This window comes from Thamnophis sirtalis, unplaced genomic scaffold (genome assembly GCF_051295495.1).
Source record: "Thamnophis sirtalis isolate CommonGarterSnake01/CBP01778 unplaced genomic scaffold, rThaSir2_p1.2 scaffold_3, whole genome shotgun sequence".
NCBI classification, from domain to species: domain Eukaryota; kingdom Metazoa; phylum Chordata; class Lepidosauria; order Squamata; family Natricidae; genus Thamnophis; species Thamnophis sirtalis.
In genome coordinates, this window is record NW_028261383.1 from 176,791,502 (window position 1) to 176,814,760 (window position 23,259).

General features: G+C 42.9%; 1 protein-coding gene across 1 annotated transcript in view; it reads left to right on the forward strand.

The window, feature by feature from the left end:
- Positions 1 to 23,259, forward strand: part of DOCK6 (dedicator of cytokinesis 6) — a 124,474-nt gene that overhangs the window by 92,400 nt on the left and 8,815 nt on the right. Inside the window, exons 37-47 of the mRNA XM_087711072.1 lie at positions 368 to 520; positions 3,556 to 3,714; positions 7,341 to 7,441; positions 9,245 to 9,437; positions 10,686 to 10,829; positions 12,006 to 12,137; positions 13,534 to 13,548; positions 19,200 to 19,325; positions 20,282 to 20,371; positions 20,983 to 21,219; positions 22,142 to 22,285. Coding sequence (XP_087567198.1) covers positions 368 to 520; positions 3,556 to 3,714; positions 7,341 to 7,441; positions 9,245 to 9,437; positions 10,686 to 10,829; positions 12,006 to 12,137; positions 13,534 to 13,548; positions 19,200 to 19,325; positions 20,282 to 20,371; positions 20,983 to 21,219; positions 22,142 to 22,285 — 1,494 coding nt within the window. The remainder of the gene's footprint in view (positions 1 to 367; positions 521 to 3,555; positions 3,715 to 7,340; positions 7,442 to 9,244; positions 9,438 to 10,685; positions 10,830 to 12,005; positions 12,138 to 13,533; positions 13,549 to 19,199; positions 19,326 to 20,281; positions 20,372 to 20,982; positions 21,220 to 22,141; positions 22,286 to 23,259) is intronic.

The following is a 23,259-nucleotide window of genomic DNA, read 5'->3' on the forward strand; positions in this document are numbered from 1 at the left end:
CCACCTTAGCCATTTCAGGATATATGGGCTTTTCATGTCTTCAGTTGTGGGAGTCCACACGTCTCAAAATAGCTAAGGTTGGGAAATGCTGCTCTAGAGATTTGTATCACTTTTACTCTGCTTTATGTTCAAAAAGTCCCTGAAAACCCGCCTGTTGCCTCAAGCCTTGACCCTATTTGTTTAAAGGATTATCTTTTCAGATATATTTAATGGGTGTTTCGTATCATTTTTATTATGTTTTAATGCTGTAATCTGCCCAGAGTCTTGTAGAATTTGGTGGCCTTCCACATCTATTGAATAAATAACAAATTAGAGAAAAATTTTTTTATCATTGTCAAATCGGATAACTTGAATCCCATGCCTACAGTTTCCCGAAATGCTTTTTGAAGAAGACACCGAACTGTGTGCTGATCTGTGCCTGCGTCTCCTGCGCCACTGTAGTAGCCGAGTAGCCATCATTCGCACCCATGCCAGCACCTCCCTCTACCTTCTCATGAGGCAGAACTTCGAGATTGGCAACGTAAGTGATGTTGGGAAAAGGGGTGTGTGTGGGGGGGGGAGCATTAAGGGATAGGACAGTTCCTCCATAGCAATAGCAATAGCAGTTAGACTTATATACCGCTTCATAGGGCTTTCAGCCCTCTCTAAGCGGTTTACAGAGTCAGCATATCGCCCCCAACAATCCGGGTCCTCATTTCACCCACCTCGGAAGGATGGAAGGCTGAGTCAACCTTGAGCCGGTGAGATTAGAACCGCTGAACTGCAGATAACAGTCAGCTGAAGTGGCCTGCAGTACTGCACTCTAACCACTGCGCCACCTCGGCTCTAGATAGATAAGAGATATGGATGGATGGATGGATGGATGGATGGATGGACAGACAGACAGAGATATAGAGATATAGAGATATAGAGATAGATAGATAGATAGATAGATAGATAGATAGATAGATAGATAGATGATAGATAGATAGATAGATAGATAGATAGATAGATAGATAGATAGATAGATAGATGATAGATAGATAGATAGATGATAGATAGATAAATAGATAGATAGATAGATGATAGATAGATAGATAGATAGATAGATGATAGATAGATAGATAGATAGATAGATAGATAGATAGATAGATAGATAGATAGATAGATAGCAATAGCAGTTAGACTTATATACCGCTTCAAAGGGCTTTCAGCCCTCTCTAAGCGGTTTACAGAGTCAGCATATCGCCCCCACAGTCTGGGTCCTCATTTCACCCACCTCGGAAGGATGAAAGGCTGAGTCAACCCTGAGCCAGTGAGATTAGAACCGCTGAACTGCAGATAACAGTCAGCTGAAGTGGCCTGCAGTACTGCACTCTAACCACTGCACCACCTCGGCTCTAGATAGATAAGAGATATGGATGGATGGATGGATGGATGGATGGATGGATGGACAGACAGACAGAGATATAGAGATATAGAGATAGATAGATAGATAGATAGATAGATAGATAGATAGATAGATAGATAGATAGATGATAGATAGATAGATAGATAGATAGATAGATAGATAGATGATAGATAGATAGATAGATAGATAGATGATAGATAGATAAATAGATAGATAGATAGATAGATAGATAGATAGATAGATAGATGATAGATAGATGATAGATAGATAGATAGATAGATAGATAGATAGATAGATAGATAGATAGATAGATAGATAGCAATAGCAGTTAGACTTATATACCGCTTCAAAGGGCTTTCAGGCCTCTCTAAGCGGTTTACAGAGTCAGCATATTGCCCCCAACAACAATCCGGGTCCTCATTTCACCCACCTCGGAAGGATGGAAGGCTGAGTCAACCCTGAGCCAGTGAGATTAGAACCGCTGAACTGCAGATAACAGTCAGCTGAAGTGGCCTGCAGTACTGCACTCTAACCACTGCACCACCTCGGCTCTAGATAGATAAGAGATATGGATGGATGGATGGATGGATGGATGGATGGATGGATGGATGGACAGACAGACAGAGATATAGAGATATAGAGATAGATAGATAGATAGATAGATAGATAGATAGATAGATAGATAGATAGATAGATAGATAGATGATAGATAGATAGATAGATAGATAGATAGATAGATAGATAGATAGATGATTGATAGATAGATAGATAGATAGATAGATAGATGATAGATAGATAGATAGATAGATAGATAGATAGATAGATAGATAGATAGCAATAGCAGTTAGACTTATATACCGCTTCAAAGGGCTTTCAGCCCTCTCTAAGCGGTTTTACAGAGTCAGCATATCGCCCCCACAGTCTGGGTCCTCATTTCACCCACCTCGAAAGGATGGAAGGCTGAGTCAACCTTGAGCCGGTGAGATTTGAACCGCCGAACTGCAGAACTAGCAGTCAGCTGAAGTGGCCTGCAGTGCTGCACTCTAACCACTGCACCACCTCAGCTCTTGCATCATGTCTTCAGTTGTGGGAGTGCATCTGCTGTGCTGAGGGCAGATTGGCTGCCTTTTTCTCCCTTCCAATTTTCAACGTTTTAGGCCCAGGGCCCATTTTACATTACTTTACAATGTATTATGGACATTGTTTATTTATGTGGCTGCTTACTGCATTTATAATGCATTTCGTCCTTTTCCCATGTTGTGTCGTTCTATTTTGTTGTCCCCCAACTCCAATCTTTATTATTTTGTTATTAAGATCGATTGGGCTAAAATATACTGCTTGATCCCACAGTGTGTGTGTGTGTGAGAGAGGGAGGGAGGGAGGGAGGGAGGGAGGGAGGGAGGGAGAGAGAGAGAGAGAGAGAGAGAGAGAGAGAGAGAGAGAGAGAGAACACCAAGGCCTTATAGAAACTGAAAATGCAGCATATCTTAAAGATCACTCAAATGAGAGATATAAACGAGACTGGAAAAAATGGATTGACTATATACAAAATAAATACGGGACCAAGAAATTCCAGTTAGCCTATGCTTAAGATCAGAAATGATTTAAATTGTTTAAAGTTAGTTCAGCAAGAAGAAGCTAAGGTCAATGTAGAATGTCATTAATTTCTTTATTTCTTTTTTCTCAATAGATTTTAGACTGTGTTTGTTAAAAATCCATACCGTGTACGGGTTCTGGGAAGTCGGGGGGGGGGAGGAGGGGGGTTGGGGGGTGGAGGGAGGAAGGGGTATGCATTAGGCTAAATTAGAACTATTTTGACACACAAAAAATTGTACTTCCATGTCTTACTGATTGAGGAATGATGAAATGTTTGTTTTAAAAGAAATAAAACTTTTGAACCTAAAAAAAAAAGAAGAAAGAAACTGAAAATGCCACTTTTTTCACAACGCAATGACACCCATCACCATTTCCATTGTGCTTCTTTGCAAAGTACTTAGCACCCCTGGGCATTTGCCTGATAAGTTTTTGCCTTGCGTTGGTTTGTCTAAAGCCGCTAGATACGATGAAGAAAGGAGGGGTTTTCTTTTCTATGTATGTCTGGAATTTTGCTAATGCCGAAGAGAAATAATCTTCCAAGCGCCCTTTTTGAAAAATCTCTTGTAAAGAACTTTGCCCGGGTGAAGATGCAAGTCACCATGTCTCTCTCCTCGCTTGTGGGAACATCTCAAACCTTCAATGAGGAGCACTTGAGGCGTTCACTGAAGACCATCCTCACCTACGCTGAAGAAGACCCAGAGTTGCGAGAGACAACCTTTGCTGAGCAGGTATTGTGCACAGGCTGATGAATCGCCTGCAAGAGATTTGGGGCAAGACCTGGGCCTTGTCTGGGTTTGCCCTCACCCAGCTAGAAATGTTACCTTTTTCTTTAAGACCCAAATAACTTAAAAGGTTGCATTTGTCTACTTTCTTTCTTCTTTCCTTCCTTCCCTCCCTCCCGCCCTCTCTTATTTTATCCTTTTATTATTTTTATAAATCTCTCAAGGCAGCAGATATACAGTAACTAATACTCCGTCCGTCTCCTACTTCCCCCACAATGACAATCCTGTGAAGTGAGTTGGGCTGTGAGAAAGTGATTGACCCAAAGTCACACAGCCAACATTTCTGCCTAAGGCTGAAGGAGAACTCATAATCTCCTGGTTTCTAGCATGATACTTTAACCCAGTGGTTCCCAAACTTGGCAACTTTAAGACTTGTGGACTTCAACTCCCAGAATTCTCCAGCCAGCAGACAAGCCATCTTAGCAATAGCAATAGCAGTTAGACTTGTATACCGCTTCATAGGGCTTTCAGCCCTCTCTAAGCGGTTTACAGAGTCAGCATATTGCCCCCAACAACAATCCGGGTCCTCATTTTACCCACCTCGGAAGGACGGAAGGCTGAGTCAACCTTGAGCCAGTGAGATTAGAACCGCCGAACTGCAGAACTAGCAGTCAGCTGAAGTAGCCTGCAGTGCTGCATTTAACCACTGCGCCACCTCGGCTCCTCTTGCATTATACATTCAGCCTTGTGCATTTGGAAGCATTTGTCTTCCTTCACAGCTCGCGCACTGCACCTCGGCCCCCTTGGTGGCTCTTCCTGGACCAGACTCTTGCAAGTATGTCCAAACATGCGCCAGGAAGAACCCCAACTGCTTTGGGTCTCCACTGAACTTTACACCCAGGGTGTCTCTCTGCTGCACTGGCACTGCTCCTGTAGCTGGGCTGCGGGGCCAGGGCCAGGGGCCGCTGGCATTGTGGTGGGGGCTACTTATTCTGCCATTGCGGCAACAGAGGTGACTGTTCCATTGCTTGCTATGGCTGGAGTCAGCTGGGGGGGGGGTGCCTCCTGGGCCAGGGCTTTTCGTGCTTTGAGGTTGTCAAAAGCCCCCCTCAGGAACTTCATGGCTTGCTCCATCATCCAGTCCTCTCGATCCAACTCACCTGTGGTTGGTTCTTGCATGGCTCCCACAGGTAGATGTCACTCCCATAGGCACACTCTTCACGCTCTTCGCTCTTCCTGACCCCGAGGGCAATCCGGATCTTGGCTGGTTGCCCTCTTCCAGCCACTTGGACAGATCCAGCCCTCCAGGAGTGGGTTTTGAGGATGCTTTTCCCCAGCCTTTGACCTCCTCCTTGTCGCTCCCTTGAGTCGATGTCATTTGCACAGTCCTCCTAGTAGAGGCAATTTCCTGTCCAAGTTGAGCACAATTGCCAAACTCTCCTAATGTCAAATCTGCCCCAATCTGATCCCTTCGGAAAGAAAAACTCTGGTCCCCATTTGATGGACGCGAAAGATTCTTTTACCTTCCATAAGTCTGTTAAAACCTGGCTGTTTCGGCAGGCCTGGGGCTGTTGAGCTTGACTGAACTTCAGCCCCATTATCACTTGAGTGCATGTTGTGTTTTCCTGTTTTAAATTGTATTGTTTTGTGTTTTTGATCTTTTTAATCTTTTAATTGTTTTTATGTAAGCCGCCCAGAGTCCTTCGGGATTGGGCGGCATACAAATCTATTAAAATTCAAATTCAAATACTAAGAAGATGATGCTGTCTGCAGTAAAGTCAGGGAAGCTCTGTGTTTTCCATGCTCAAAAGATACAGAAAAGTTTCCCCTCATCCCAACCTTTCCCCCATGACCAGTCTTTCTTCAGCCAATCAGAACTCGCTGAAGTGTTTTGAGAATTCTAAGAGGTTTTGGGGTAATCCACATTCCTTCTCAGGGGGTCTGGCCTTAGATGCTGATGCAAACTGGTTGCTGGCATCTGAGGCCTTGATCACCTGTTTTTCCCATCATATATACACACGGCTTTATTGCCCATCTATTCTTTCTGGCCTTTGATCCCAGGATGCCCGTGAGGTGCCAAGCAGAGCCTGGCAGACCTGACTGTCCAGGTGGTCCCCAACTTACGATCACAGTTGAACCCAAAATTTATTTGTTAATTGGGAAATTCATGAGTTTGGGAGAGAAAATGCTTCATTTTACGGCTTTTCTCGCTTCAGTTGGTAAGTGACCACTGCAGTTCTTGAATCCGGCTTCCCCATTGCTGGTCAGAACGTTGCAAAAGGAGATCACACAACTCCAGGGCAATGTGAATCAGTTGTCAATCACCCGAATGTCAACCACCTGACCATGCGGATGCTGCAAAGGGTCATAAGTGTGAAAAATGTCATAAATCACTTTTTCAGTGCCGTTGTAACTTTGAACAGTGCACTGTTGTAAGTCAAGGACTGCCTGTAGCTTTAAGTGAAGGAAACCCAAAGGAAAAACTATGGAAAGGAGAGACAGAGAATGAAATGTCAATTTTAATAAAGAAAAAGAATGAAACTGCGGGTGAAGAGGAAGAGGATGTGTAGTAGGCACACCTCATACAGATAAAATGCCGATAGGAAATGTGAACTGGGGAGAAATTGAAGGAAGGAAGAGTTACCTGAACAAACTCCATACATTTGCAATAGCAATAGCAATAGCAGTTAGACTTATATACCGCTTCATAGGGCTTTCAGCCCTCTCTAAGCGGTTTACAGAATCAGCATATTGCCCCCAACAACAATCCGGGTCCTCATTTCACCCACCTCGGAAGGATGGAAGGCTGAGTCAACCCTGAGCCGGTGAGATTTGAACAGCCGAACTGCAGATAACAGTCAGCTGAAGTGGCCTTCAGTACTGCACCCTAACCACTGCGCCACCTCGGCTCTAGATAGATAGATAGATAAGAGATATGGATAAATAGATAGATAGATAGATAGATAGATAGATAGATAGATAGATAGATAGATAATAGATAGATAGATAGATAGATAGATAGATAGATAGATAGATAGATGATAGATAGATAGATAGATAGATAGATAGATAGATAGATAGATAGATAGATAGATAGATAGCAATAGCAGTTAGACTTATCTACCGCTTCATAGATCTTTCAGCCCTCTCTAAGCGGTTTACAGAGTCAGCATATCGCCCCCATCAACAATCTGGGTCCTCATTTTACCCACCTCGGAAGGATGGAAGGCTGAGTCAACCCTGAGCCGGTGAGATTAGAACCGCTGAACTGCAGATAACAGTCAGCTGAAGTGGCCTTCAGTACTGCACCCTAACCACTGCGCCACCTCGGCTCTTGATTTGCAGCATTTCTGATTGGTGTGCATAGTAGTCATAGTAGGCATGGCAAAAGGAAGGGCTTGACTGTCTAAACATTTAGTATTATTACAATGGAGATACGTGTTTCTGTTTATACCAGACATGAAATAAAAATATTTTGCATGATAACAGTACGATTTCCCTGACTAAATTTTTAAAAAAAGAAAATGGTTTCCTTGCAAGCCTAAGTCAATCTCTATCAAAATGTGGATTTTTACAAATATTTTTTTCATTATTGCTCATATGGAAAATGTTTCCCTTCTTTTCCTGCCCAGGTACAAGATCTTGTCTTTAACTTGCACATGATCCTGACAGATACGGTGAAGATGAAGGAGCATCAGGAGGATCCAGAGATGCTGATAGACCTTATGTATCGGTAGGTCATGTGCCTTAATAGAAGAGGAAGCAATAGGAAAACTCCAGAATAGTTTACTTTCACAGCCTTCATTCCTTGCTAGATATTTCCCAGAGAACCAAGGAAAAGGAAGAAGTCCCAGATGCAGATATCCTGATTTCCTGGTCTTCTTCCCAGTCCTTTTAGGGAATGTTCAGAAATCACTTTCGGCATTAGGTTCATTAGTCGGATATTGGTAGCCACTAGGAGCCTTCACCAAAAATAGCTTACTTCAGTGTTTCTCAACCTTGGCAACTTCAAGATGTCTGGACTTCAACCAGAATTCCCCAGCCAGCATTCGCTGGGAGTTAAAGTCCGGACATCTTCAAGTTGCCAAGGTTGAGAAACACTGTCCTAGCCACTGTCTTTCCACTGAAGAGGATGAAGGTATCTGAGGGTTTAAATCAGTGTTTCTCAACCTTGGCAACTTGAAGATGTCCGGACTACAACTCCCAGAATTCCCCAGCCAGTGAATGCTGGCTGGGGAATTCTGGGAGTTGAAGTCTGGACATCTTCAAGTTGCCAAGGTTGAGAAACATTGGCTTACTTAGTAAAAAATAAAATAAAATAAATGTTATTCAGTACTGGTTTTATTGATATCAGCCTCTGTCCAAGCCAATAAGCAGTATAAAAAGAAAGAGGGAGCCTTGAGTTTTCATAACTTATTGCGAAGGCATCAGGCATTTTGAGCCTGGACAAGAAGGAGTGCGTAGCTGTTAAGGAATATCAAAGGAGAAAATGATTAGAAGGAGTTGGCAATGTCTTTTCTCATTTCATCCTATATGAATTCCCAGGCTGTAACTCCACTTAGAGGTTCGGAGCTAGAACTCCTATTGTTTCTGCGGATGGGGAATTTCAACCTAAGATGGGCAAATAGTTGGGGAAAACCAATATGAGCAGAAAGGTACTTGTCCTTCATTTAAAACACTGAATGTGTCTGCTTTTAAGAGGTAGAAAAAGTAGGGAAGGAACAAAATGGAATTAAGAAACAGCAATGTCACTAGAGCAGTGTTTCTCAACCTTGGCAACTTGAAGATGTCCAGACTTCAACTCACAGAATTCCCCAGCCAGTATTCGCTGGGAGTTGAAGTCCGGACATCTTCAAGTTGCCAAGGTTGAGAAACACTGTCCTAGCCACTGTCTTTCCACTGAAGAGGATGAAGGTATCTGAGGCTTTAAATCAGTGTTTTTCAACCTTGGCAACTTGAAGATGTGCGGACTTCAACTCCCAGAATTCCCCAGCCAGCATTCGCTGGGAGTTGAAGTCCAGACATCTTCAAGTTGCCAAGGTTGAGAAACACTGTCCTAGCCACTGTCTTTCCACTGAAGAGGATGAAGGTATCTGAGGCTTTAAATCAGTGTTTTTCAACCTTGGCAACTTGAAGATGTGCGGACTTCAACTCCCAGAATTCCCCAGCCAGCATTCGCTGGGAGTTGAAGTCCGGACATCTTCAAGTTGCCAAGGTTGAGAAACACTGTCCTAGCCACTGTCTTTCCACTGAAGAGGATGAAGGTATCTGAGGCTTTAAATCAGTGTTTTTCAACCTTGGCAACTTGAAGATGTGCGGACTTCAACTCCCAGAATTCCCCAGCCAGCGAATGCTGGCTGGGGAATTCTGGGAGTTGTAGTCCAGACATCTTCAAGTTGCCAAGGTTGAGAAACACTGCACTAGAGGTATATTCATGGCAAAAACCTTACATAACGTGAGTGGGAGACAGAGGCACATTGTAATAGATGTGCATAAAAGTTAAGGCTTTTGTCCCTGATCATAATTTCCTTCTCAGGATAGCCAAGGGATACCAGGCCTCACCAGATCTGAGGCTGACCTGGCTGCAGAACATGGCGGCGAAGCATTCCGAACGTGGGAACCATGCAGAGGCCGCCCAGTGCTTGGTGCATTCTGCTGCGCTGGTAGCTGAATATCTGAGTATGTTGGAAGACTGCCGGTATCTACCGGTGGGCTGCGTCACTTTCCAGGTAAGAGAAGATCCAGTTGCTGTAAGTTGTTTCAGCCAAGATACCTGGAAAAGTTGCCTGTGTCGGTTCTAGATTGAGTTATCGCTCTCCCTCTGAGCGGCTTTGGGAGGACAAGACAGTCAGAAGAGTTTCACAGATTACAGAATAACAGAGTTGGAAGGGGGCAATGCCATTCCAGAGAAATGGCTGCACAGTCTCTTCTTAAAAACATCCATTGATGGAGCACCCACAACCTCTGGAGGCTAATTAGTCTCACTGTCAGGAAATTTCTCCTTAGTTCTAGGTTGAATTGAATTGAATTGAATTTATTGCACTTATATGCGCCCTTTTCCCCGGAGGGGACTCAGGGCGGCTCACAATCCAAGTCAGGGAAGGGGATACAGATAAGGGATAAAAAGACAAACAAAACAATACACAATTTAAAAGCACACAACAGTCATACCATTCGAGGAGGGGGGCAAAAGCTCTTTAGCCCCAGGCCTGTCAGAACAGCCAGGTTTTAAGGGCTTTGCGGAAGGCCTGGAGGGTGGTGAGGGTGCGAATCTCCACGGGGAGTTCGTTCCAGAGGGTCGGAGCAGCCACAGAGAAGGCCCTCCTCCGGGTAGTCGCCAGTCGGCATTGGCCGGCGGATGGAATTCGGAGGAGGCCTAATCTGTGGGATCTAATCGGTCTAGTGGAGGTAATTGGCAGCAGGCAGTCTCTCAAGTACCCAGGTCCAATACCATGAAGGGCTTTATAAGTGACGACTAGCGCCTTGAAGCGTATCCGAAGACCAATAGGCAGCCAGTGCAGCTCGCGGAGGATAGGTGTTACGTGGGTGAACCGAGGTGCACCCACGATCGCTCGCGCGGCTGCATTCTGGACAAGCTGAAGTCTCCGAATGCTCTTCAAGGGCTGCCCCATGTAGAGCACATTGCAGTAGGTTGCTTCTCTCCTTGGTAAGTTTTCATCTGTTGCCTTCTTGTCCTGCTCTCAGATGTTTTGGAGAGTAGATTGAGTGACAGCCCCTCAGATATTGGAAGACTGCTATCATGTCATCCCTTTCCCTTCTCTTCATTAGACTAGACATATCCGGTCCCTACAATTGCTCATCGTACACTTTGTTTTAGCATCTAGCTCCCTAATCATCTGTGTTGCTCTTCTCTGCACTCTTTCTAAAGTTCAGTATCATGTTCACCAAAATTGGACTGTTTCCAAGTTCCGTTTCTCTCTGACTCAGTCTCTCCATAATTTACCTCTCTTTCCAAGAACATATCTTCCAACGTGCTAGAAGAGTCCGCTGTTTCAGATGACATATTGTCCCCAGATGAAGAGGGCATCTGCTCTGGAAAATACTTCACAGAACAAGGACTGGTGGGCTTGCTGGAGCAAGCAGCTTCTTCCTTTACTTTGGTAAGAACTTCAAATGCGGCATGACGGGGGCTTGCGTGAACTTATTTCCAACATACAAAAGCATTCTGTATTGCCTCGATGATACCTGGCTGATTTAGTAGTGGGAAAATAGACAAGGAAACAGCTTGGTTTCCTATGCAAGGGGGGGGGGCTCACGTCATGGTTTCAAATGCTCAAATTGAGCCATTTTGCACGCTAATCATTTAGAACGATGTCTGAAGGAGTTCAAATGGCCCGAGAATGGCACAATTTCTGACCTTCCTTATCAGCAGTTCTTGTCTGTATTAGCATAACAGATAAAAAGCACTCATGAAGAATGTACATCACATGAACCACACCAAATCCGGGATAGAATCCAGGAGTTATCAATATTTTGGACAGCTTATAGCTGGACATTATTCTTAGAGCTGTTTTCCTCGGAAAAGACTCCTGGCATCTGAGCTCATCAAAAGGCTGGCATGCTTTCCTACTAGTTGAGGATTTCAGTACTTAAAGAGTCTATGGTAGCCCCCCACAAGTCCTGGATTCCTATACAAGGGAGACTAGTTGAGGGAAGACTTGGTAAAACCCCTTTTAGACACGTCAGCCCAATTGATTTCAGGGAATGCATGCAATTGTGGATAATCCATTTTATTCCTAAAGCATGCCTTAAAATAAATTTTAAAATAACAAAAAAATCTCACATTTCCATTAATTATACTTTGCACAATACATTTCCAGCATCAGGACAGAAAATGGTTGTATAATAATAACAATTAGATGTTTTCTTCTATGGGTCAGCAAATTATTCCTCAAGTAGCCTTTATTAGTCTTGGTACATTCCTTAGAAAAGAAGCATTGCCAGTCTTCTGCAAAATACTATTTTTGGCATACCTGCTGCCTATCCAGGTATTTGATTTTGATTTGATTTGGTTTGGTTTGTCTTGTATGCCGCCCACTCCCGAAGGACTCCGGGCGGCTCACAATAGACAAGGGAAAGGGGGGAACGAGACAAAGACAACATATTAAAAACAAAACCACAACATTCACAATTTCCGTGGGGTAGTTCAAACACTGACTGCTACTACATACCAGATGTCCCTCATTTCCTCTCTTGGCACACCTTGCTGCTTAGTTCTCAGAGCCGTCCCGATGGGAAGTTCCAAGGCCTCTGAATTCTTGCTTCATTCTTCCCAGGGTGGACTTTATGAGGCTGTCAATGAAACCTATAAGATCCTCATTCCCATCCATGAAGCCAGCCGGGACTTCAGGAAGTTGGCAGTTCTGCATGGCAAACTGCAAGATGCTTTTAGCAAGATCACTAGCCAGGTAAGAACGTTCTGCAGCGGGATTCGTTGCAGTATCTCATTTTAGGAGATGAATTAGGAAGATGGTCAAAAGAAGCATCAACTTCTCTCCTTCCCAAACATTCTTGTGGTCCGTTTTATATTGTCTATCAGAAAAAAATAAACACAGAGTAGGTTGGCACGTCATTGAAGCTGTAGTTTGTTCATTGTTATAATGAAAGGCCAATGTAATCTCGAAATACATTAATAGAGGTTTTGCATGCAGACAATCGGAAATAGTTCCATTGCACTGGTAAGATTACGGTTGGTTTGTTATATTCAGTTCTAAGCATTGCACTTTTAAAAGGTCATGGAAAAGGTGGAGCAGGTTCAAAAAAGAGACTAAAGGTGATGAGAGTTCTGGAAAGGACCAACATTTAAAGGAGCTGAATACATTCAGCTGGCAAAGTAGAAATCTTGTGATTTACACATACACGAGAGTTAGCCGTGTGCAAGAGCGGTGTCAGGTTTTCTATTAAAACTTAAAGAAGGATAGGAACCAGCAGGTTGAAATGAAAACCTAGGTTGGATATTTGGATTAGTTTTCTGATGGTAAGAGCTGTTAATTGGAGTTTCTGCTTCCTTATACCGTAGCTCTACCTGTTAGGATATAAAAAAGCCACACCATAATTTAGTTGGTGTGAGTTGAGGACCAAAGTATTGAATCCATTTGGGTAACTTATAAATTTAATAAAATACAAATACAAAAATAACTTCATTAAAAGTTTTCACAGCCAACGTTATGCGGCAGTAGTTTGAATATCAGGACTAAAAGAGTTCCTTGAAGGGGAAATGAGCCATATGGCTTCACCGGGATATCCCTGTTTCATATCATAGTTTTCATAAAGGAAAATGGATGGGGAGGAAAATAAACACTTGTAGGTCTCAATTTTTCATAAATATGCCATTTATTTCTATATATTTTGTTGTATAAACACGGATGAGGGTAGAAAATGCAGCTAGGAATTTATGAAGACCTCTCAGGTAGCTTCTTCAGGCAATATGGTTTTTTTTCCCCTGAGCCAACATCTCGGGATAAATATTTCAGTGTCTCAAATTGGTAATCATTGTGTTAATTATATGGTGCAATTGATTTTCCTTCATTGTTGAGATCTTGGGGATGGACAGAATGAAGCTAGGTATAAACAGCCAATTTCTAGCTGCCCCATTAAGAAGGGGAGGGGATTTTGCATTGGGGGATTAACCCTCCCCCCAGCCCTAGGCCTAAAGAACAGGTATTGTATGTTCGGTTCAGACACACCCTTGGGACTAGCCGGTGATCAGTGGGAGACGAAAGGATACTGAGGTTCAAAAACAATTAACTACCTTTCTTCTACCTGTTTTTTTCTGTTTCCCTTCCCCTTCGTTTTGTCAATCAGGCCTCTGGCTGGGAGGTAGGCTATGACGTGTCTTGCTTCTTCTTGTGTGTTTGTGTGAATCTGCATGCGGCTTTACTGCTATAATCTCCAACCTTTCTCTGTTCATTCATCATTAAACTATACTGCAGCTCTTTTATTACAATTACACAGCAAAAGAATAAAATATCTTATTTATCTTGACCAAACTGTCCGTGTGTGTGTGTGTGTGTGTGTGTGGCCTGTGTATACCTAAATGTCACTAATCTGCAGTTAAAATGAAAACAGTGCAGGGAAACCTCTCTGGATCTCATTTCAACACCCACATTGTTGTTTTCAGTGTCCCAACTACAAACAGTCCTTGGTTCACAGCTGCAAATGGGATTGGGGTTGCCGTTATTAACTCACAGAGTTATAAAGCACAATTTCCCCAAGAGTGCTGCTCAGGGATGGCAATTCTGACAGTTTTGGTCGCTGACATTAAGCAAAGATGCCTGTATTCACACACCACCCTTTCTTATAATAAGGAACACTCCATTTTAAATGGGACATTTTATGACTTTGTTTGAATAACCTGCGTTATTCTATATTGTAGAGCAGTGTTTCTCAACCTTGGCAACTTGAAGATGTCCGGACTTCAACTCCCAGAATTCCCCAGCCAGCATTCGCTGGCTGGGGAATTCTGGGAGTTGAAGTCCGGACATCTTCAAGTTGCCAAGGTTGAGAAACACTGTTGTAGAGGACCCTACAGCCTGGGCAATTCCCATTGCAGCTTCCTCCCTTTTTAAAAAGCTTAAAAAGATGAGCTCCTTGTTCATCTTCCCCACTCATGGTGCTGCAGTGGGAAAGAGCATAACATCATCTGTGGGAGGGTATGAAGTGTGACCTATTACTTAAGAGTTGGGGAGACAAGGTGTGCCTTCTTGCTGGGAAACTCCCAACCACAGACAAAGCCACCAACAGCTGAGTTGATGAATCTGCCACAGTCCCTCTGTCCCAGCTTTCCCTGCATTGTTCTGCCTCCTCATCTTCCTTATTCTCCGTCTTGCTATTGTCCTTGTTCTATTGCTTGAGAGCCCTTGTCTTGTGTCTCTGAAACTTCACAAAAGTGGCCACTTTGAATTGTAGAGCATGGCTCTCGTGGCCATTCTCCTCCTGTTCTCCCTTGCCTTGTTCCTTCTGCTTCTCAAATTAAAAAACAAATACCTTTGGGATGCAAACCTGCCTCGGAAGGATGCCTTTTGTCCTACAGCCTACCCAAATGTTTTAGGATTTTCCATGATCTCTCTGGGAGTTGCAGTGTGTGTGCTTCAAAACTATTATTTTCATAATGAAATCCAGAAGTACATCATTCAATTCTTAAGTACCCACAGCTTCTGAATTTATTTTGTGGAAAAAAAATATCTAGTCTAAAATAAGAAAAGCTCAGGAATATTGTAATGCATGAACAGTAGGGAACACCCTAAAATTACTAATACTAATATCTGTGTGCTTTCATCATTTTAGTTTCAGAATCAATTTTAAATAGAAGAGCCGAGGTGGCGCAGTGGTTAAGGTGCAGTACTGCAGGCCACTTCAGCTGACTGCTATCTGCAGTTCAGCGGTTCAAATCTCACTGGCTCAAGGTTGACTCAGCCTTCCATCCTTCCGAGGTGGGTGAAATGAGGACCCGGATTGTTGTTGGGGGCAACATGCTGACTCTGTAAACCGCTTAGAGAGGGCTGAAAGCCCTATGAAGCGGTATATAAGTCTAACTGCTATTGCTATTGCTATTGCTAATCTCACCGGCTCAAGGTTGACTCAGCCTTCCGTCCTTCCGAGGTGGGTGAAATGAGGACCCGGATTGTTGTTGGGGGCGATATGCTGACTCTGTAAACCGCTTAGAGAGGGCTGAAAGCCCTATGAAGCGGTATATAAGTCTAACTGCTTTTGCTATTGCTATCATCTGGCCAAAGAGAGGGGTGTGTGTATGTGTGTGTGTCTATATGTGTTCCAATTTGCTAATTAAGAAAGCATTGCACTAGAAATGCTTCAAAAGATGCCCTGCTAGAAGTTATTTTACAACGAAACAGTCCTTTCTTGACAAAGAATAGAGGTTTCAGAAACAGCCTCCAAGTTCTGCTTTGGCAAAGGAAGTGGAACAGCTCAATTGTGGCCCTACGTTTATCTCAGTCTGCTAAGGGGCAGCTGGGATCGGTGCCAATGCTTTTGGGTTCTTCTGCGTAGCATTACTAAGGCTCCTCCTCCTCCTCCTTCCTCCCACTCTGGGCAACATGGCAGGAAAACCAGGTATAGAAATTCTCAAGATGAAGCCTGTTGGCATTTAGGGTCAGGATCTCTGAACGTTGCCTTAATTTCTTTGGGTTGAGTCTTTTGATAGTACATATACCACGAGGCCAGCCAAATACCTCAAATCTTCGGCTATTGCATCGGGAATGTTTATCTGTGTTTTTCCCGAAAGTGCTGAACTTCAGTGGTTTTATAGTTGTCTGTTCTGTTTTTCCTTTTCTTCTATCATTTCATCTCTTCCTTGATGTTTTTACATTGGAAGGATGTCCAATTTCCATTGGACATCCTTCATCAAAATGAATCAAGTTATGGCTGTTACCAAATGTATTTTTGACCAAAGCTGTGATAAAATTGACGACAGAGAAAGTTTATAAGTGTCAAATAGCTGTTGAAAAATGGGTGGAGTATGAGTTACATTACCGCAAGGGATCACTTGATCAAGTTCTGGGCTGTGCATAGAAGACCTGCAAAACCATGAAAGTTGTTTCCTCCTTACAATTATAGCAGTGCATTAAAAACAATGTGTTCAATAGACAGTGAACATGCACAGGTACATCTGGATATCTCATATAACAGTGTTTCTCAACCTTGTCAACTTGAAGATGTCTGGACTTCAACTCCCAGAATTCCCCAGCCAGCGAATGCTGGCTGGGGAATTCTGGGAGTTGAAGTCCAGACATCTTCAAGTTGACAAGGTTGAGAAACGCTGTCATATAACAATAGCAACTTATGTTACAATAAAAAAAGGATCTCAGTACAGATAATCCTCGATTTACAGCCACGTTTGGGACCAGAATTTTGATCACTAAGTAATGTGGTTGTTAAGCAAATCATGTGACCAGACCCGATTTTACGACCACTTTACCACAGTCATTCAGCGAATCTCATAGTCATTAAATCAATCATGCAGTCAAGCAAATTCAACTTCCCCAATTGACTTTTCTGGTCAGAAGCTACGTAGCTGAGAAGGTTGCAAATCATAATCATGCAACGGCGAGACACAGTAACCGTCATAAATGTCCACAGATTGACAAGTGTCTAAATTGCAATTATGAGATTGGGGGGGGGGAGGAGGGCGGGTTGCGACAGTCAGAACTTTGAGGGTAGATTATGTCACCTTTTCTGAGGCCGTTTGAACAATTGTCAAACTAGCGGTCGTAAGTCAAGGACTATTTGTAGTATAAGGGCCTTTATGAATAAATCCCTGAGACAAGACTCCTGTTCTGTTAAGAGCCGAGGTGGCGCAGTGATTAGGGTGCAGTACTGCAGGCCACTTCAGCTGACTGTTATCTGCAGTTCGGCTGTTCAAATCTCACCGGCTCAAGGTTGACTCAGCCTTCCATCCTTCCGAGGTGGGTGAAATGAGGACCCAGACGGTGGGGGCGATATGCTGACTCTGTAAACCGCTTAGAGAGGGCTGAAAGCCCTATGAAGCGGTATATAAGTCTAACTGCTATTGCTACTGCTATTGTCCTCATCCCCACTCTCTCCATCTGGAGAATTGAATTGGTTGGAGAATTACCATTCTCTTGCTAACTTCTTTCTTTTTTTTCCCTTTCCCACTCAACTTCTCTGCTCTTGATGCGGCCCGGTCATGATTCGGTGAGTTGGCACATGTTTTTGGAAATGTAGTGAGCAGCTGACCTGATTAGTTTTCATGCTTTTAAAGGAACTGCTGAAGATTTGGGTAAAAGGTTGAAGAAACGAAAGTGTAAATCTCACCAACCCATTTGTAATTACATTGACAAGTACATTTGCAATCATACTAATAAGTACAAAACATTTGTGGACAGGAAGGAAAGGGATAAACTTCCAAGGCAGGGAGTAGAGGGTTAAGAGCAAAGCATCTCCTAGAAAACAATGTGAGATTTCTAACAAAATAAGTACAGATTACTTCATAAAGGGCCAAGAACTGGCAACTTTGCCATCCGAAAGGTAGAGAAATGATAGTGTTTCTCAACCTTGGCAACTTGAAGATGTCCGGACTTCAACTCCCAGAATTCCCCAGCCAGCAAATGCTGGCTGGGGAATTCTGGGAGTTGAAGTCCGGACATCTTCAAGTTGCCAAGGTTGAGAAACACTGTGATAGAGGGATTTGAAGTCGCCAGAATCTTGGACGAGAGTGATCATAAATATGAGCCAACAATGTGCAGCAGCAGCCAAAAAAGCTGATACAATCATTGGTTGAATAAACAGGCATAGAATCAAAATCACATGAAACATTAGTACCACCTTATAAAACTTTATTAAGACCACGCCTGGAACATTGCATCTAGTTTTGGTCACCACAGTCCAAAAAACATCTTGGTAAAAATGAGATTTCGGGAAAAGTGCGAAGGAGAGCTACTAAGACGATTAGGAGTGTGGAGGCAAAAGCATATGAAGAACAGTTTAAGAATTGGGTGTTCTAGAGAAAAGGAGGACTGGGGGTGACATTATAGCAACATTCCAGTGTTTAAGGGGCTGCCACAAAGACGGGGTCAACTCATTTTCCAAAGCACTGGAAGGCAAGGGAAGAAACAATGGGTGGAAACTAACAAAGGAGGGAAGCAACCCGGAATTAAGGAGAAACTTCCTAACCAACTTAGCTGGTTAACCAGTGGAACAGAAGTTGCCTTCAGAAGTTGTGGGTGCTCCATCACCGGAGGTTCTTAAGAAAAGACTGGACAGCCACCTGTCTGAGATGGTTGTAAGAATCTCTGAGATGGTATAAGATGGTGTAAGCAGGGGATTGGATGAGAAAACCTCCAAAGTCCCTTCTAGCTATATTCTCTATTCATTTCTGCTGTTGCAGGAAGAGATTGGCCTTTATTGGCAAATGATGGTCCCTGAATGTATCTTCAAGATCCAAGATTACCTGGATTGTTCAAACAGAAGCAAGCAAGAATACAAATTCAGACTTAATTGTAGATGCACATCAGAGGTGGATTGCTGCCGGTTCGGCCGAACTGGTAGTGGAATTGAGGCCTGGGTCACAGAACTGGAAGCGACCCAGGCCTGACACGCCCCTAAATCGGTTCCCTCACTGCCATTTGGATGACACCATTTTTAATTTTAGTGACTGCGTGTGCGCGGTTCACTGTAAATTGTTCTGCACATGCATGCGGAACAATTTACATTGAACCACGCATGCACTTTGCGCGCGGGTTGTGAACCAGCAGTAATGCCGGCGGGAACCCACCCCTGATGCATATGTTATTGCTTATTAACTGCCCAGAGTTCTTCTTAAAATGAGTAGCTAAATAAATGTGTTAAATAAATAAAAAAAAGCTGGATTCAAGGAAATAATTCCTGAGAGGGGATAGGTAGCCAGGTTAGTGAGACACGTTATAGTTAGCTTAAAGTGACAGATCTAACTTTGCTGTTTTAATTTCTCACTCTATTCTTTTAGATTGTTTTAGAGAATGTTTGGAACGTATTTCCGGGTTGGGTTTTTTGGCAGCAAATTTGGAGACTTGGATGAACAAGAGTTTGTCTACAAAGAACCTTCTATTACTAAATTAGCCGAAATTTCTCATCGACTTGAGGTAAGAGTTAAGATATCCTCAAATGAGATATAGAAGAAGCAATTTAATAATGATTGAATATGTAAGAGGCAACAGAGATTGAATTGTGAATGGGAAAACTGCATTAATTGTGTCACTTTACAGCCTTTGAATGCACAGCCTTGATCATTTGGCTTGTAAGAACTTTCTGAAAAGAAAATTCCATTCTTTCAGAAACCTGTACGGATAATGTTTAAAGACAAATCAGCTAAAGGTTGGAAATATCACCAGTTATCTAGATCTTACTATCATATGTTCTGGACACGTGGAGACGGAAAGAAGTACTGGACTAAGATAAAGATATGGTTGGAAAAGATGATAAAACAACATATTGAGTTAAAACCAGAAATATTTCTGTTGGGGATATTACCTGAAACTTATAATAAAAAGTCTACATATTTAATTTTTCATATATTAACCCCAGCTAGAATTGTATTTGCACAACATTGGAATAGACTAACATTGGCAATTAAGAAGAAAGAACAATCTGATTATTATATGATATGGGAGGTGTGTTTTTTAGCAATTGCTAGAGAACAAAAAAGAAAGAAATTGGAAATAATAGAAGAGAAAAAGAAGAAGGATGGCCAAGGCTCATGATCTTGCTTAATTCTCTTAGCATCTGCTGCTACTTCTGATCCTGGGTGGGGCAATGCCCGTGAGAGGGTATATATTTCTTAATTGTTGTAGATTTGAGATAACCTGTCACTAAGCCTACTGCTTCATTGACAGCGATATCAATTGGTTTCACGTGTGCAGATGTGCCCCACTCTGTAGCAGCAAGCCTGGGAAAGCTAGGGATAAGAAAAACACAGGAAGTATTCAACTATTTTGTCACTAAACATGTGGTTAATCCTCATTCTGATGGCCTGAGGTATCCACAATGATCTCGGACCTTTTCGCCTTGGCAAAATTGTCCTGTTTTGTTTTCCATTCAGGAATTTTATGCTGAACGTTTTGGGCATGAAATGGTGGAAATCATCAAAGGTTCCAATCCTGTAGACAAGACCAAACTGGATCCTAATAAGGTAGATTCTACTATGCATAGTATTAGACGTTGCTGTTTTACAGTGGATTGTATATTTAAATCAAGAAAGCATGAACAGAAAAAAAGCTGTTAATCTCTAGGCCAGTGTTTCTCAACCTTGGCAACTTGAAGATGCCTGGACTTCAACTCACATTCGCTGGCTGGTGAATTCTGGGAGTTGAAGTCCAGACATCTTCAAGTTGCCAAGGTTGAGAAACACTGCTCTAGGCATAGCAATTCCTAAATATTCCTAGGTAAGAAGTGATTTGCCACATTTCTTCTTCCACACTACATGTACCCAAGTGGAAATGCATGTAAGATTTCTCCTCTCATCCCATAAGCTACGTATCTTGTCCATAGATTACTGAAATGGCAAGGTGATCAGGACACTAGTCCTGTTTCCTCCCTCCAAGAATCCAATGCTGGTTTTGGGGGAGCTGCTGTCTTCTCTGCTTATTCGTCCTTGTTCAAATTATAGTCTGAACTCCCAGCAAGCAACTGCCTGGTGCAACGGAGTCCTTCGGGATTGGGCGGCATATAAATTTAGATAATTAAATTAAATTAAATTAAACAGTGCTCAGAGGATGCTGATCCTTTCTTGTCTTGCCACAGGCATACATCCAGTTAACCTACGTGGAGCCTTTCTTTGACACATATGAACTGAAGGACCGTGTCACATATTTTGACAAGAACTACAACCTGCGCACCTTCATGTTTTGTACCCCTTTCACATTGGATGGACGAGCACACGGGGATCTGCATGAGCAATTCAAGCGGAAGACTCTCCTCACCACTTCTCATGCTTTCCCCTACATCAAAACCCGCATTAATGTCATCCACAAGGAAGAGGTAATCAGCTCATGGAGCTTGTAGGGCAGTGTTTCTCAACCTTGGCCACTTGAAGATGTCCGGACTTCAACTCCCAGAATTCCCCAGCCAGCATTTGCTGGCTGGGGAATTCTGGGAGTTGAAGTCCGGACATCTTCAAGTGGCCAAGGTTGAGAAACAACGTTGTAGGGAATCAAAATTACTGGGAGTGAAAAAAATTGTAGAATATTATTTGTCTGCAAAATTTAGATGACTGTAATTTATGACATATGGAAGTAAGCTTGAAAGTATTTTTTCAGCAGTACATTTTTATAACCTCAGAAAAGTTAAAGTCAGGCAGAGAAATGGCTAGAAAATATTGCACTGTGTGAATGCAATGCAGAATTCTGCAAACTGTAGCATTCCCAGGCTACACTTTGCAATAGGTCAATTGAGAATAAATTATGCAAAATAGTAAAGGTAACAAACATATCATTGTAAATTAAACTATTAGAGGTCAGACAATTATAACCATTATAGCAATAGCAATAGCAGTTAGACTTATATACCGCTTCATAGGCCTTTCAGCCCTCTCTAAGCGGTTTACAGAGTCAGCATATCGCCCCCACAGTCTGGGTCCTCATTTCACCCACCTCGGAAGGATGGAAGGCTGAGTCAACCCTGAGCCGGTGAGATTTGAACCGCCGAACTGCAGATAGCAGTCAGCTGAAGTGGCCTGTAGTACTGCACCCTAACCACTGCGCCACCTCGGCTCTTAATATAACATACTGTATATTAATATAACATACTGTATGTAGAACACATGAATCCATCTTTTCCTGATGCAAGACCTGGATTGGAACTAGTTTTATGTAGGGTTTTTTTGCATTTATACTCATTGTTTTAAGCACAAGGAAATAATCTCCTGACAGTTTTGCTTGCGTTTCCCTTGCCTTGTCTCCAGATTATTCTTATTCCTATTGAAGTAGCCATAGAGGATATGCAGAAGAAGACCCAGGAATTGGCTTTTGCCACCCACCAGGACCCAGCTGATGCCAAGATGCTGCAGATGGTGCTTCAGGGATGTGTTGGAACCATAGTCAACCAGGTAGCCAACCATCGAATGGGAATGACTGTTTTATTTCAGACAGAGAGACTTCAGACCTGGTTAGCAAAGTGGGGTTGAGTGAGAGCGGAATTGACTCCTCTTGGCAGAGATGATAGCCGAGGAACAAAGATGTGGCACAATGAAGGAACATGAGCTATTGCATAATGATAGTTATGTGATACACAGCAATCGCAGAAGACCTTGGAATTTAAGTTTGGGGATATGTAAGCATTGAGCAGCATTGATTGTGTTTGTCAGTGACCTATGGAAGAACCTGTATAGCGGTTATAGGGGAACTGTTATCACTGTAGGAGAACTGTTGTGACTCAGCAGAAGTTTGCTGTGAGTTGAGTCGGGATGCAGGAATAACAATGCAGCTGGGGCTCGTTAGTGTGGTCTTCTGGAGGACTGATGGTGCCACGCCCTGGTTGCAGAAGTCAACGTTCGTCGTTCGTTCATGGTTCATTGTTCATCGGTTGTGGTTTGTGAGAGACACTTGGAGAAGTGATTTGCTTTCTTTCCATACACCTGGTTTGGCCGTAAGAGATCTTTGTTTTTGCATTCTGTTATCTTCTTGCCAGAGACTTTATTTATGTTTATTTTGGGCTCGCAGCCAGTCTGAGCCGAGGACTGATAAAGTTATTTCCTTTTAAGTCTGTCTGCCTGTCATCTTTGAACGAGCGAAGAAGTGGGGGTCAGAACAGAGAACTATGTTATCAGATGCTGTGGAGTGGCTAGCATGAAGAGGACTATGATGAGGCAGGGGAAACAAGGTTGTCTCCCCTGCAACATGTCGATGCAGGGACTCCCAGGTACAATTCAGTGTAAATCCCTTCATGTCTTAGGCTCAGGCTTTGGTTACCTACATGACTGCCTCTCTTCTGAGGGCAAGACCAAGTAGAATTGACGTATTCCAGGTCATGGTTATAAAACAATGTCATTTAAAGGGTCCTAGCAGACAGGTCTTCTCTGTA